The 16,307-nt window shown below is 38.7% G+C and overlaps 3 protein-coding genes across 3 annotated transcripts; 2 read left to right on the top strand and 1 right to left on the bottom strand.

Annotated features, from left to right (window-relative positions):
- Nucleotides 1-190: 190 nt before the first annotated feature.
- Nucleotides 191-3,149, top strand: LOC148727925 (uncharacterized). The gene has a single exon (XM_088762390.1). It carries the CDS (start codon nt 1,362-1,364, stop codon nt 2,964-2,966), a length of 1,605 nt encoding a protein of 534 aa, XP_088618516.1. The 5' UTR covers nt 191-1,361; the 3' UTR covers nt 2,967-3,149.
- Nucleotides 3,150-7,613: 4,464 nt separating this feature from the next.
- Nucleotides 7,614-13,584, top strand: LOC111323202 (galactose mutarotase). Its single transcript, XM_022926512.2, has 9 exons — nt 7,614-7,938; nt 8,048-8,334; nt 8,902-8,948; nt 10,001-10,155; nt 10,964-11,176; nt 11,711-11,792; nt 11,966-12,101; nt 12,664-12,835; nt 12,998-13,584. Exons 2-9 carry the CDS (start codon nt 8,195-8,197, stop codon nt 13,076-13,078), a joined length of 1,026 nt encoding a protein of 341 aa, XP_022782247.2. The 5' UTR covers nt 7,614-7,938; nt 8,048-8,194; the 3' UTR covers nt 13,079-13,584.
- Nucleotides 13,505-16,270, bottom strand: LOC111323201 (uncharacterized). The gene is made up of 2 exons (XM_022926511.2): nt 16,176-16,270; nt 13,505-15,417 (listed from the first exon to the last, which is right to left on the bottom strand). Exon 2 carries the CDS (start codon nt 15,347-15,349, stop codon nt 13,625-13,627), a length of 1,725 nt encoding a protein of 574 aa, XP_022782246.2. The 5' UTR covers nt 15,350-15,417; nt 16,176-16,270; the 3' UTR covers nt 13,505-13,624.
- Nucleotides 16,271-16,307: the final 37 nt, after the last annotated feature.

Raw genomic sequence — 16,307 nt, 5'->3', positions numbered from 1 at the left:
AGGGCATTGAGAAAACAAGAACTGAAAAAAAAAAATGACAATAAACACTCTCAACAATCACGAAAGCATGGGAGCGAGTGAAAATACATTTAAGCAGGCCAAGATCTTCATTCTAGGAAGCACGAAAAATGCGCCACATCATTGCCAAACAGAGCGATCATAATATGCAGATAATACCTGCCCCTAATTGACTGTTACTCCTTCAAAATGTAATTTTCAAGTACAAAACGAAATTTACTTTGACACATCCAGCACCAAGTCTCTGTAGGTCGAGCAAGCTTGGTTTCCCTTTTCGACAAGAGAAAAATCTCGAGCAAATCAACCTTTAAACAAGTTTACGGTGTAATCAGGTTCTCCATTTTGAAAAATGCTGAGCTATTTCAACTTTCATCTACATACATCACCGACAAAAATTTTAATAAGCGAGTTAATGTGCTCTATCGGAGATACCTTTGTTAGTGTCAATACGCGTTTGTTTTGATTTATTTAACGGTTATACCTCGAAGACCACTTTTCAACAAACCTGTCAGAAGCCATTACTTTGGGCCGTATTCAGTCAAAATCTCAAGCATTATCACGCAAATTAGCTTCTCGAAGAGACTTTCAGAAACAAAACCAAGTGCGTGTATAAAAACTATTTAGAACAATACTAAGTTTCAACATCCGTCGAAAGCTTTTTCACCGAAATTGGGACGAAAACAAAATGATCGAGGAGTCGATGTTGAGATGAACATTCTCCAATCATGCATGTGAATGTAATACAAAGGAATCACAGACGAACAAAAACATTCGATGTCTAAACAATTGAATGACTTAATCTACGCATCGAGAAAAAAACAGTGCAAATGAGGTTCAATTGGATGGAACACTTTAAGAGCAAAGCTAATTTTCATATCAACTCGTTCGCCATTGAATATTTATCATAGGTGCGACTAATTGGAGAACGTGCGGCATTGATTTAAGGCCAAAGATAGATCGTTTTTCGATTCAGGAATTAACGTTGGTAGGAAAAATAAGCGTTTTGATCAATCACGGTAGCGCTGATGTAGATTAGTTGCTATGCTATTCCAAAGCGTATGGCAACGGAAGTCAAAGCTGACAACAAAGGGAAACCATTCATTCACAACACATGAATTCGTCGATTGCGATCATTGTTGGTTGACACGATTTGAAAAGTGAAGAGTTAAAACTTGGGCAACGCAATGTCTTGAGGCGACGATGATAAATATTTCCAAATAATAGTCCTTTTGACGAAAGAAACCCTTCAACCATTTAAATTCCTGGAAATCCTGACATCATACGGTAAAGAAATGAAGCCAAGGTCTGCAGGCACTTAAAAGAGTAAATTGCAAGATGAAAATATGACATTTAATTTAGGAAATGTTGTGGACAGATTAAACTTGGCCCGTGAAAAGATGATTACAAACAACACGAAGGGAGAGGCCATTTTGGAGACATTATACCAGGTTGGCAACACGCATAACGTCCTTCTATCAGGAGAGAAAAAGGATCCCCATGGAGTAATTCAAGAAATAAATTTTATGCGCAAAAGTTTGCAAAGCCAGTTGAAAATCGAAGGACACAAGACGTTTGGTTGTGACGAGAATAGTCAATGTAAGTCAAAGAAACCAGCTGCAGGAGAGCGAGGTTGTTCTGCGGGTAAAATGTCGAGTTTTTTGTCTGGAATAGGGACTAAGAGAAATGATACAGACAAAAAGTGCTATAGGAAAGGAGCACGAGCGACGCCATTAACCAGTAAGCATCACACAACGTTGAGCCGCCCACAAGAAAATAAGAGAAGAGTTTGCAGTCGACACAAGACCCCTTCGACTCCGATTATTTCAATTGATAACAGTTGTAAGGATCATTTTGAAATGAATATCAGAAAGAATTCTCAGTCAAAAGTTCTTGTATCAGAAAACTTAAGCTCAAGAAGACAAGGTGACAGCGAGCGTGAATCAAATACAGAGTTCGAAGTTTCCAATTGTGATGACGAGCTATGTTTGAGTAATTGCTTGGATCCAGAAAATGGTGGAGTGGGCGAACGAAAAATGCTTCCCAATGAAATTTCGTGCGATGAAAAGGAAGTATTGAATCAATTTACAGATCCACAGATAAGAGAGTCTCTACAAAATATCATCAAAAGACGCAGAAGTAGTGTTAGATTTGTCAAGTCTGAATCAGGATACGAAATGGTTAATATTGAACCCAAAATAAGCGAGTCGCTTGAAGAGCAAGCAGACGAACACAAACAAAAACTAGCTGAAAGCAAACGCGTTGTAGAGATCGGAGACAGCAGCGAAACCCGAAGTATGAAATCGGCGACTCCTCAGAAAGTTTCCCCAAGTCGAGAGCGAGTGCTGAGCGCGGCAACATCAGCCTCGGGTGTAGATAGATGCCAACGAAAAATTTCACAAGAACAAGGAATAACCTCTGCAAGGTGTACTTCGTATGCAAGATCATGCTCAAGTTCAGTATCACAAATTACGCAGAGAACCTTAAGTTCTCCAATTTTAAGGAGGAGGAAGGTCGATCTGCGATCAGAAGAAACAAGAGTCATTCGACCAGCCGCCCCAGACGGTTACGTTCCAAACTTAACTAGTCGAAAAATCTTGCGCAAAGTATCCGCGATGTCGTGTCCCGAAATTACGCGTAAGAAAGACGAGGCCAAAACATTAGCCCAAGTGAACATGATTCGAGAATTCCTCTTGATGTACACAAAAGTCGCGGCTAAAAATGAGGATACACTTCCCGGCCGCAAACCTGTTCGTATGATGAGTCAAACGCCGGAGTTGGTAATCAAGAGCGCCATTGGTCAGTTCTTGACATGCGCTTTTCCATCCGACGAAATCGAAGAATGGACCGGACTGGGCGGCAAGTCAAAAAAGGAACGGTACGAAGAACAACAACGATCTAAGTTGTTGAGGATCAAGATTTGCATGAAACATTTGGCCTCTGTGGCTTGACTTGATTGCAATTGGTCAGTGTTCTTTTACTGAACGTTCATAATCAGTGTTTGAAATAAGATAATTAATTTTTGTCCATCGACATGTGGGGTTAGACCAGTCTCCATCAGAAATTCTTCATTTTAACTCACTTTCAGAGTTATACCGCAAATAATTAAAAACCAAACCTTCTATTTTGCCAAATTTCAGTTCATTTTTTTTCCAATAATTTTATTCCCACTAAAATGGATTTTGTGGCCTTCTCTGACTCAATATAACACAACGAAATTTTGCCGAAGCGCGAAGCACGCGTGCAGCGAATTCCCTTCTCTCTCAAAACTGGTAGTAACCCATCCAGCTGAGAAAATTTGGTCTGTCACGTGACGGTACGCCCGTGCGTTCAAGTTGCCATATTAAGCATGCGCAAACAACTACTGTGTGAACAAATCTAGGCATTACGCAAATCGAAGGGAAAGGGAGGTAAGGTAATACGCATGCACGATCTCGTGAGTAAGTTGTAAATCCCCTTTGAGTACGCTAAAAAAAAAACACGTGCAACATGATAAAGTGTGCATATTGGATTCGGCCGGGCTCCGGGTTACTACTATCTCACCCTTAACAATCGCGCTTCGTTGTATTAATTCAACGCCTAGAACAGGCTACAAAATACTCTTCCGGCATTCCTGAAGGGCGGTTAATGAATTTCGCTCGCTTTGCCAAATTTCAACCTCATGAAAAAATTAAGGCACACAAAGAAGCCAAAAAGTACTAAACTGTGTGGCGAAAACAAAAAAACAAAACAAAGAAAACGGCGAGTAAGGAGAGTAAGAATAAAGTTTTATCATTACAATAAGTAAAATGTAACTTTACCTTTATATTTCCATATCCAGCCGACCAAAAGCTGGCTTTATGACGATGTTCTCTTACCAAGTGTTTTCCAAAATATTGAAATGCTAAAGGTAAAACTCCTAATTTAAAGTCACAGAGACACTTTTCAAAAAATTTATACACTCAGTAAAGATTCCAAATAAATGGAAAACCTACATTTAAATGGAAAACCTAAAAATAAATGGAAAACCCACATTTTGACTGACGAAATTACGCTCGCAAAGTTTTAGCGCAAAGCGTCGTGGGATAGTTATTCTCTCCTCACTTGATTCGAGGCATAGTGACTTTACACATCATTTAAAACAGGAAAAAAAACCGAGTGAAAATATGTCAAAATGAAAAGATCAAAATGTTGAGAAACGAATAAACTCTTATATTTCCTGAAAACCTGCTAGTTCCACACAAAAAACTTCCCAGCTGAAAAAATTAAAAATCCTCAAATCCATTGAGATAAATCGACTTTGAACCGATACAATCTCGAATAACATAGTTTCCAAAGAGAGGACCCTATCGTCAGGATCTATACTGAGCAGGTCCCAAATCAATTTGCTAAGTTCGTGGAAACACAAACACCGACAAAAATTTGAATGCCAAAGACATCCATACTTCGACAATGAATAGGTGATAAACACTGTCATCATGCGTCAGTCACATTGCAGATGAGAACTAAATAAAACCATGGACAGATTTCCTTGGAAGATTACCTTGGAACAAGCAGCCGTGATTCCGAAAAGGAAATGGGACGGAAAAAATTATGAATGAACAAAACTGGAAAAATAATGGAAAAATTTGCTTTTGGCAAAGGGGCGAAAAAAGCGCTTCTCTTATCCGGCATAAGAAGGTAAGGTCAGCAACTTTTTAGCCATACAAGAACATTTTTAGGGCTAGTTGAAATACCCTTCTCTAAATTCTATTCAGAAATACAAAATAGAAAAAGGAACACGTCAATGACTAGATAGATTTCCTAGGGACAAGCAGCTATGATTCTGAAAAGGAAATGCGCTAGATTAAAAATTATCAATAAACACAAAGTGGAAAAATAATGGAAAAAAATTTCTTTTGGCAAAAGGGCGGAAAAGGTTTACCATACTAAGGTAAGGCTAGCAACGTTTTGGCCATGCACGAACATTTGTTAGGCTAGTTGAAATACCCTTCTCTAAATACAGAAATACGAAATAGAAAAAGGAACACGTCAACGCCTTTAGAGAGTGGTTTTGCGGGTTTCAGGTTAGTCTGCAAAAAGTAGACACTACGGCGAAAACAGAACTAGTGCGATACAATTTGAATTAAGATTTCTATCGTAAAGATATTGATGAAATACTGGAATTCCTCTGAAAAGGTGTTTCAAAATTGTCTTTGATTTAATAACGCATTAATATTTATATCATCAACAGAATATTACATGTACGTTTGTGGATGCGAATTTATCTTTTTTGCATTGATATCGCTGACTCATTCGCCTCTCTCACCCATAAGAGACACTTGAAAGCGTAGTCATGTATATCCTCTATATACGTATATTATGTAATTATATAGTGTGAAAAGATCATTTATATAATAGGCTGAATCATGCAGGTATTTTGATTGGTTCCTACTAATGATGTATGGATGAACAGATACAGGGTTTATTTAACCATTTGAACAATTTGACTCCAAAAATAAATAGATTCCAGTGGCGGATCCAGGGGGAGGGTCCGGGGGGTCCAGACCCCCCCCCCTTATCAGACCTGACGCTTACAACTTTGAGACTGAAATTCGTACATCCGCAAGATCGTATATCACTTTTTAACTGGCTGATTTTTTAAATTAATGAATCCAAGTAAACGGTAAGCGGCCAAGGAGTTATAACGTGCAACCGCGACTGGTGGAAGGGGGTGTGGGGGGTGGGGGGGAGAAGTAATTTGCCCCAAAAGAGTCCAACAGTCCTCTCTGAACCAAAATTTGGACCCCCCTATCAAAAATTACTGGATCCGCCCCTGGATTCTGTATTACCGTTTTTCTGTTTGGTAGGAGATCAGAGAAGGCGTCAAAATAAAGACACCAGTAGTACACTCAGCTTCGCCTAGTGCGCCACTTTTTTGTTTTCATTACATTTTGACATTACGGGGGATTTTTCTTCATTTTTTGATAAGCTGAATACTACAAGTATTTTGTTTTGTTGTTATTTATGATCTACTGGAGGACAGACGCATAGATGACGTCACCAAAACAAAGCTGTGCTTTTTTTATAAACCAAAATAGATTCTATGTTGTGCAAGGTCTGTACAATAATAGGTTCGATTGCTAGCCGCTGTTCGGGAACCGGAGCCCGCGCTCCTCTCCGAAGAGACGGGGAGGAACTAGAAAGACTGGATCCGAGAGAGCGGCGGAAATCGAGCCTATACAAAATAGATAATAGATCACAGAATACTTCAAAATGTGGTAAAACATCATTGACACAATCGACTGCGCCTCTTGTGCCGCTTTTTTCATTTAACCACATTTTGACGTAATCTATGATCTATTTTAAGCAATAGAAACACATTTTGCGGGCTATGCAACTACGTGATAAAGCCACGTGGGATGCTGGGAGAACACGAGGAGAGCTTATGAATCATGAGCTGAAGGCAAGTGATTTATAACTTATAACATAACCTGTTACTAGCAGCCTCTATAACCTGACAAAGCATCTGAAACTGAATTGACCGATCAGACCATGCGTAGTTGCGTATTACGTTCACTTGCGTTATAAGACGGAATCCGGAATAGACACATGGCAACTTGGAATCTTAGCTAAATATGAAAATAGTGACTGGACAGATCAATTATCGGCAATTTAACGATCGCCAAGGTAACGATCCTGAGAGACAAGAGCGAATAAATTTACCGATTGACAGAGAAAAGACACATGTAAAAAAGGAAAGCAAAGCTTTGCTCTGCTGGAATGTTATGGCAATTAGAAATGAACACACATAGGCAATTCTGAGATAATTTCTTGCCTTTTATGGATGAAACTTGTAACACAACACTTTTCTGATCAATTTAATTCAATTTAGTTCATTTTCACTGCATTATTTGCAGTGGGGAAGGACTAGAATGGAACATAGGAACCATTCGTGCTAGTCCACCCTCCCACCCATCCCACCCTAGGGGAGGACATCCATCACACAGTAATCTCGTGTGTGGGAAATTAACGTCTCCTACCCCAACCCTGCAGGAGACGGGACCTCCATTTATTCGTCCCTATCCGAAAAGACTAGAATATCTAACCATTTCTTGATGTTATAGAAAGGCAGCAAATTCTTCTCAATTATTTCAAGACCCTCAGTGTTGGTCCGGCCGGGGCTCGAACCCTCGACCTCCCGCACAACAGTCCAGCAGCGCTCTATCTATTGAGCTAACCGGGAGGTTTTATGATAAATATAAACCTCACCTTCTCGTATGAAAACCCAAATAAATGTTTCTTCGCGTACCAAAGTTTCGTCAGACATGATCCCTTCCCGCGAATATTCAAGCCAACCACGCGCACATTGGGTTGTGGGAGAGTAACGTCGCTCCCAGGAGTTCCCGGGCACCTCAAGTGGCTGATTTCGCTCTGCACGATTAATAGAGCGATCCCGTTTTTTTTTTTTTTTTTTTTTTTTTTTTTTTTCCTTTTTTTTATTGAAAAGTAAATATGTATAATGAGACCGCCGGGCCGTTTAAATTTGATATTTAGAATTTTTCCGTCTCACGTAGTACGCCTCCGGTGTGATTGTTGTCCAGTCCTCTGTGGTCCTATCAAAACACGGGCTATGAAGTCAAAGGGTAACCATTGAGACTGACCATCGTTTTAAACCATCCTTTAATAGGGCACTCGCGGTCGCACCACTTTGAATTTAATTAAAGCAACAATCAATCCCTTAGCCAACACGACTGCGCGCTTCTCGCCTCGAGGTGATGACAAGAAGATGGCTCAAGAAGGCGCGTGGAGTGTCAAGGGACCGGAAGTGAGCGGTTGGGAACTGTAACACGAGCGTCGGATACTGTCTTCTTCTCAACTCTAAATTCTACCGATCGATCTGCATCCTTGGTATCGAATATTGGAAAGATTTCCGTTAAGCAGAATTAGCCCTGTTAACTAAAGGTAATCAGTTGTTCTTTCAATAAAAGAACTGTATACAAGTCATATATAACAAAGAATAGAAAGGAAGAATCTTGCCCGGTTAATTATCTCCGATCTGACTCTTCGTTAGAGGTCACAAGGCAGTCACAAGCAGCATCTGCACTTCCTGCTGAAATCAATATTACCAGTTCCGACTTTGGGGTCGACGATATTTGGTGTCTGTAACAGCCCTTTCTTTGAAGAACTTTGAGGCCCAGGCTAGGATCGCAGTGTTAAAATGGTGGTTTCTAGTGAGGTTTTTGGCCAAACAGAATCAGGAAAGGATGTTTGGAGATACACTATCAAAAACAAACATGGATTGGAACTGGAAGTGATCTCGTTCGGAGCGACTTTCGTAGCATTAAGATGCCCTGATAGGTAGGTTTAAGTTTGTTCTTGTCAGTAGTTTTCATGACACGTAATTTATTGCTGAGTTTATTTTCCTTTGATAAGTGGGAAGGATGAAGGGCGAATATTAGTCGAGATTAAACAGAATATTCTACAAAACTATATTCGCGAACGTTGCACAACCCACAATTTTTTTTTATCACACGTGTTCCCGGTCCCTTTGATAGACCGAACAGCTGTGCTTTCCGAACATTTACGACCAAAATTCGCTATAGTTACCTTGACTTTACAAATCTATTTTTATACCATTACTTTTATTAAAGTATCCAGCAAAGTGAAGGTAATCATCCAGTTATTTGCTTATTAAGCCTTTATACACTAACATCTGAGTAGGCATATATTCTCCATACTGTTCTCTATGCATTTCTGAAGTTACTAACAAAGAGAATTTGTTTAACAATCAGAAGCTTTCTTAGTTGGTGATCATTTCCTCTATTGTTGTGACTTTATATTTGATTCACAGGGTTGATGTTAAGCACCACTCCTTTTAGAAAAATATGGTTTTAAACACCTAACTCACAAATTTTTTCAAATCAGGAATGGAAAGATGGATGATGTTGTCATGGGTTATGATAAGCTGGAGGGTAAGGGCTTGTAACTGAAAAGACTATGTACAAAGAATTTACAAGGTCGTCAGTAGAAAATGAAAAAGAATTGCTTGATCTGAACTGAGGAGGCAGTTAAATTGAATTATACCTACTTAGTAAATTTTGTCCAAAAACAGGAAATAAGCATTTTTGATTCTTACATCATATATCTCTGACTTAAAGAGTTACTCAAAAATCTCCTGGAATGCTAGAAAACACTGCTCAGAGAGCTTCAAATCTCAATTTTTTTACAAGGGAACATGCCCACTGACCCCAGGGGGTGGGGTACTCACATATATGGGCCATATAGGTATGTGCCGCGGAATAGGGTATGGTTTTTGCAGTTCTCGGTCCTTAAATAGGATATCTTTTTTTACCCTTTTGTTTCTGTGTCCATGAATTGGTCCTTAGTTCGGGCAGCTCAATTGTATTATCTAATACTGGAGTGTGAAAACGCCCACCTAAACGCACGTATTTTTTTAAACCTTGATGTATCCGTTTAAGTATTGTAACAAAATGATTTTGCAACTGAGGTTTAATAGCCGCTAAGCGGGTAAATACACATAACGCCTCTAATAGGGTGTCATTTTTCAGCTTTGGGCCCTAAAAAGGGTATCAGTTTTCGCTTTCTTAGTCCTTAAATAGGGTTAGGGTCCACGAACCTTCGCGGCACACCCCTATCCAAAATTTGCGGGACTACCCCCCCTCGGGCCATGGACCCCCTAGAAGAGAGTGTTGCTACAGGAAAAATATCATGCTTGATTTCATTTGCTGATGAATAGGCAAAATGGTCTGATAGCTGGCGGGTTTCCTCCTGTAATTTGTCACAAAGTGTGACATACATGTATTAGAGGGTAAGGGGAAGTGAAGGTAAAGGTATAAGGGAAAATAATTATGGTATCTTTTCTAGTGATTTTTTTGTGATTTGGGCCTGCAGATAATAATAATAAAAAAATTATGTCAACATGCAATTGTGTTGCTGATTGAATGTAGCAAATGTATAAACTTTGATATCTCATAATCTTTCTTATTTCTTTCTTTATAATCAGATTATCTCAGTAACCCCCATTACCTTGGATCTACAGTTGGAAGAGTTGCCAACAGGATTGCAAATGCAAAGTTCTCCCTTGATGACAAAGAATACAAGTTAGCTGTCAACAATCCTCCAAATACTCTACATGGAGGATGGGTTGGATTCAACAAGGTCAGCATTGTGTTAAATATGACTATGCTTATATAGCTAAAGAAGTGTTTTTCTTCCTAGAGTCTTATAGTTTGTATAACATTCAAATTTTCATTTGGGAAAATTGGAAAAAAACAACACTCCATGTAAAATCTACATGTACTTTGGAGAATAGAATTTTAACAAGTCTACTAGATACACTTCTGACAACACTTCAAAAGTGTCACAATGTTATTTCTATTTGAGCTAGCTACTCAATGATTTTGTCATCATTCTTGTTATAATCACAAGCATGATTGCTTGCTGAGAAGCTAACCGCCTGCATCCTAACATCAGTATGCATTTTCTCCTTACATCTCCTGAGATGCTGATAAGAATTTGTTTAATAATCAGAGCTTTTTCAGTTGGTGATGATTTCTTTAATTCTCGTGACCTTAACGTGTGATTCAGGGGTGATACAGTGAGGAGAAATTAGATGCTGGTCACTCTTACGGGTCAACGGTTTTTAAGAGCATTTTGATTGATTATCTTATAAATAGACCAGAAACTCCTTTGTTTTTGTCCATGTGGACAAAGGAAATTATCACTAGGGGCTGAGGGGAACTAAAACAAAAATAAACAACAGGCAAACTGCCTGAAGGGCAGGGAAACTTGAGTAACCAAATCATATTTTAAAGTGCATATTTGTCGTACAAAGCTGGATGAGTTTTCCAGACCAATCATACGTCAGAGGAAATCAAAAGGGATGCAATCCTGGTTCACTTTTGACAATCTGTTGAAAATTGCTATGACTCACAATCATTGTTGCCTCTGCTTTTGTCTCCATCAGTATAACTGGAAGAGTGAAGTGAAGGGAGAAAATAAAGTTAAGTTTGTTCACCAAAGCCCAGATGGGGATGAAAATTTTCCTGGAGATGTAACAGTAAGGTTGACATTCTCATTTACTGATCACAATGAAGTCAAACTCAACTACAAGGCAACAGCCAAGGCTCCCACCATCGTCAATCTCACCAACCATGGCTACTTTAACTTGGCTGGTCAGGTACTAGTGCTTTAATCCTTTCTACCCATAGTTCAGCCTGCATGTTCTCAATACTGTTCTCTATACATTTCCTACTATATCAACATGGAGAATTTGTTTTAACTATCAAGAGCTTGAAAGGAGATGTTATTCAGTGAATGACGCAGGTACAGTCGAAGAAAAAGAACACTGAGCAGAACTGATAGGTGTCCAACCAGGGACCCTCTACGTAATACTATAGTCAAGAGTGTCTTAACCAAACACTTTGAAATGATTCATTAATCACAAATTAATTACATTGTGTATGAAAGCGATCCTTGCAGTAATGAACCCTTACTTAATATGTAGTAGTTGAAATAAGGCCTGAAAAAATTCAGGCCTGTACGGGATTTGAACCCATGACCTCTGCTATATATTTGTATGTATGCTTTCATACATTTCATGAAACCGCAATACACATACATGATTTTCATATATTCAAATTCATTCTAATGAATTTGTGTTCAATAGTGTACAATTTATGTTCTTTAGTTGTCTGCGTTCACTTTTTTTTAGGTTGATCATGATGTTTTGGATCACATAGCTCAGATACACGCAAAGCATTATTTACCCCTAAATGATGTGCAGATTCCTACAGGTATGTGCAGTCTAATATTTTCCCCTTGTGTCATGTATTTGCAGGTAAAGAAACTGCCCTTCCTAGGCTGTAGTACCTGATGTAGACTGAGGACTGTTATCTAGCTTTGACTGTATATCCTTTCCTTCTATGACATTCTGTGCCCTTTAACAATTGATTATTAAATATTTTAGGTGAAGAGTGCTCTGTGTCAAGCCCAAATGATACCTTTGACTTCACCAAACCTAAACCAATCGGAAAGGATATTCATAAAATAGATGGCTATGATCACAACTACTGCGTCAAAGGAAAAAAGGAATGCTGTGCTGAGTAAGAAGATTAAAAATAATAGTTCGCTACAAAAAAATAATTCTTGTATTAAGACAGAACTTTAAAATTTGAAGTTTCAGAGATTTGTAAGGGAACTTGGGGAGTACTGAAAATCACAGCATTACAAAGAAACATCTAAATCCACAGCATCAGTGAAATATGTTCAGATGCTGCGATGTCATTAACACCCATACATGATTGACATGTACAATAAGTTACACTGAACTGTGCACATTACAGAGCCATTCCATTTATGTGCATGAATTGTGGTTACAGTGATTTAACACAGATTGTGCAGATCTATTGAGTCCTTTTTACACCTCCTTTGTTTTTTTTTTGTTTTATTTTGTTTTGTTTTGTTATTAATATCTCTGAGAAAAAAAAGCAGAAACTGAGAGAGACTGCAACACTGGGATTCACCAAACAAGGGCTCCCCCATCAAGAGAGTTAAAAATTATCAGAAACTGAACGTAGTGAATACTGAAGACAGCAATAAAAACTTCAATAAACTGTTAGATTTGTTATTGGGTATAATCAAGTCCTTGGTATTATGGTCTTGCAGAGTATACCATCCTAGCAGTGGGCGTGTTCTTAAAATGTTCACCGATCAGCCTGGAGTTCAGTTTTACACTGCCAATGGATTTGATGGAGTTGTTGGCAAGGGAGGTGTTCTTTACCATAAGTTTGGTGCATTCTGCTTAGAAGCACAGAATTACCCTGATGCTGTTAACCAAGTTAGTTTTGTTTTTTGGCTGTTCCCAAGAGTAATTTGTAACTGCCATCAAACCCTAATCTTGTAAAGTCCTTATAAAAAGTGGTGAAATATTTCAGCTGTACATCTAAAAAAGATCTTGCTTTTGATAATATAATTTATCTGTTTATTTTTTGGTCAACAGACTAACTTCCCAAGTCCAGTTCTTCGGCCAGGAGAAACTTACAAACAGAAAACAGTCTACAAATTTGACGTCAAGGAGTAGCAACAAGCCCTGTCAAATTAGATTACATTAACATATTATTACTTTTAAGTGTGGCCTATTAAAATAACTCTTTGGCCAAAGCCATAGGAAAGTAAGGGATAGGCTCAAATAAGCAGGGGCCAAAACAATTACCTGGAATTTTTTTTGGCTTGCTCAAAGCCTCAAATCTAATAGGTGAAGTGGTAAATGTGTAATTTCTCTTTAAGAGGTCCCTGAGTGGTGGGTGGTCATTAGTGTTTGATTGTGGTAGCAAGAAGTAGGAGCCACAATTTAAGGTTTGTTTGTGTAAGATCAACAGATCAGTAGTGCTTCTTTTAAATTAAAGTACCCTTGGCTACTAGATAAACTAAGATATTTACAAGTGCAAGGTCCATAGGTTGCAAAAACAAAATTCAGAATCAGACACAGTCAATACTCAGAGCCAGACATAGTCAATACTCTTCAATAATGTTCTGTTATTCAAGAGATTTTTATTCAATAAAAAAAACATTGTATTGAATAGCACAGCGATGACTTATCTATTTAATGTTTCATATTGTTTTCCGCTCATTCAGCTTTCCCACCTTCCTTTAGTGTTTGCTTTACTTGGGACAATTCTCTCCCCATTTGGGAAAATGCCACACATAAACCCTGTAATTCCTGCTCTGTATACATAGAAAGGTCATTGGTAAGTAGTGCTTTCTCTATTTCATCAAATACCGATCCTGCTTCATAGCTGCATGTAGAGAAACCTGAAGCCAACTTAGGAATGAGCTCAGGTTTATTTTGAGGTATGTTTCTATCCAGAACTTCTCTTTTCAACTGCTCTAAAGGTTCTTGGGTATCCATTGATACCTGAACACATCCATGTAAAATCATGCACAGTTCCTCATCAGAATACACAGTTGCATTTGATAACATGTCACTCACTGCCTTCATTAAAAAATCTGAACTTAAAAGCGTTGATCTTCCAAGTGCCCAGACTAATTCAGTAAACTGTTTAACTTTCAGCAGACTTAAATCCCTTGAAATTAATACCTCTTGGCTTTCATTAAAAAGCTCTGAACTTGTATGACCGGTCACTGCAAATGACCATAAGAGTTGCGACAATTCCTGGGTTCCAAACACAGCTATACCTCGAAAAAAGAGTTCTTTCTCTATGACATCAAAGACCCCTGCTGCTTCTGGGCACCTTTTGGCAAACGCCCATGCTAACATTGAGAGCTCATCTGCATCAAAATCATGAACACCTCTCCGTATTATTTCAGGACTTAAACTAGCAAAAAGACTATTGCCTTCCTTTCCTTCAAATCCAGCCCTTGCAAATGACCACAGCAGCATCTTGATGCAATGATCACTGAGATCTGTTGGTGGTCTTTGCAAAATTTCCTTTTCTGTGATTGGGAAGAGTTTATCACAAGGTATAATTCCTTTCTGGGTGAATGACCATAAAAACTGAGCCAGCTGGTCACTGCTAAATTCTCTCATATCTCTGATCAAAATCTCTTCTTGGAATTTTTCCAGTAGTTCTTTACTTTCATTTCCAGTTTTGGTGAAAGACCACAAAACACCGGCCAGTCCACGATTTTCAAACTTGCCCATCTTAAGCTGCCCATCCAGAATTCTTTGTTCAACAATTCTGAAAAACTTGGATCTTTTCAAGTCAAGTGAAGCAAAACCAATAAGAATCTTGCACACTGCTGGTGCCCGAAAAGAGGTCTGATCTCGCCGAAGTATTTCATTCTCACATTCGGTAACAAACCAAGCATCGTGCTCCCTTAATTTCCCTAACGACCATACAATAGTCGCAATATCACGAGCCTTGCATGTCTCCAGATCATTTCCAATATTGTTCAACAGGATGATAAAAATTTCCTTTTCTTCATTTATAACTTTTCTCAAAGAAAAGAAGTTCTTCTTTGGTCCACTTGCAGCCACCTTGGCCAAATGATGCAGAATTGTTATGCGATTCATTTGAGTCATGGCAGGTGAGTCCTTGAATCTGTCGTACAAGTAAAGATATTCACTGGTGGACTTGACGGCTGAAATATCCTTAGCCAGGGCCTTCACAGAAACAGACTTGAGAGCACATTGGACTGATAATAACCCAAGGTTTGCCCCTCTAAGCTTTATCCAGTTTTGTTGGGGTTTGACAGGTGAAACAAAGACACTTTTGGTTAAACCCCTGGCTTGTATGAAAGGTAAAGATAAACAGCAATTCTTGGAAAGTCCCAGAAGTCTGACTTGAGAGAGAAATTCTTTCATAGATCCCATTGCCTTAAATTGGTACATGGTTTGACCTTATTTTGTTGCCACTTGATCACGGAGAATGAGCCACAGCTCATTAACCACTTAAGAACCTATAAGAAAGAAAAGAAAAGAATCATGCTTTCAAACATGATTACACTGCTCTGTAATAAAGAACCTCTTTTGGCTCCATTACACCCTAACTTTAATATTCACACTCTCTGCACTGTTCTCTTTTCATTTCTTATGGTGCTGACAAGGAGAAAATTAATTGTTTGACAATCAGGAGCTTCTTAAATGGTGATCACTTCCTATACTCTTGTGACCTCTACATATGCTTCAAGGAAGAAAATGTAAGGAGAAATTAGAAGCCAGTCAATCTTAGGGATTAATTTAATTTATTTTTAATTTTTTCAATTTAATGGCAACAGAGTAAAACAAAAGAAAGAAAAAAGAAATGGATTAAGGGTTAAAGAGCAGACAAAGTTTTCAATGGACTGATCAAGCTAAGATAGTATTTTTCAAGGTCTCGAGAGGGGGGATGGACCTCAACCAAGTGGATGCCGAGAGACTAAAACTAGAGCATTGTGTTCTGTGAAAGGGGGGGGGGGGGGGGAAGATGTTCTTCTCAAACAACAGAAATACCATCTGCAGTGTTCCCAATGCGGTACAAATCACAAGGGAACATACTATGATTGTAAATAAAAACCAAATGCGAGACCTGAAATCGAGGGTGCAGAAAATCGTTACCCAGCCATGTTCAGCTCGGAATTTAAGGCTGAAAACTTTTAAAATATACTTTGATGGAAACAAACGGAGACAAGATGGAATTCTTTGACCGGTCGAAGTTTGGTTTGTTAAAGATACTTACAAAACAATTGTCCAAAGTATCAAGGAACCCTCTTCCAGATTGAAATAAATTTCGCCCGCCATGGGAGTGATTGGCAAAGTTTTCCGCACTTAGCGCCCGCGATACAAGAGTGTTCAAAAGTTACGTCATGTA

Source organism: Stylophora pistillata, chromosome 6 (assembly GCF_964205215.1).
Source record: "Stylophora pistillata chromosome 6, jaStyPist1.2, whole genome shotgun sequence".
Classification (NCBI taxonomy): Eukaryota; Metazoa; Cnidaria; class Anthozoa; order Scleractinia; family Pocilloporidae; genus Stylophora; species Stylophora pistillata.
Note: the sequence above shows the minus strand (reverse complement) of the source record. Positions and strands in the feature narration are given on the sequence as shown.

Excerpts from the sequence above, each read along its gene's own strand:
- LOC111323202 (XM_022926512.2), top strand. The coding sequence starts at position 8,195 with ATGGTGGTTTCTAGTGAGGTTTTTGGCCAAACAGAATCAGGAAAGGAT. Across the intron at positions 10,156-10,963 it reads GATGGGTTGGATTCAACAAG|TATAACTGGAAGAGTGAAGT; the intron begins GTCAGCATTGTG and ends TGTCTCCATCAG. Across the intron at positions 12,836-12,997 it reads ACCCTGATGCTGTTAACCAA|ACTAACTTCCCAAGTCCAGT; the intron begins GTTAGTTTTGTT and ends TTTGGTCAACAG.
- LOC148727925 (XM_088762390.1), top strand. The coding sequence starts at position 1,362 with ATGACATTTAATTTAGGAAATGTTGTGGACAGATTAAACTTGGCCCGT.
- LOC111323201 (XM_022926511.2), bottom strand. The coding sequence starts at position 15,349 with ATGTACCAATTTAAGGCAATGGGATCTATGAAAGAATTTCTCTCTCAA.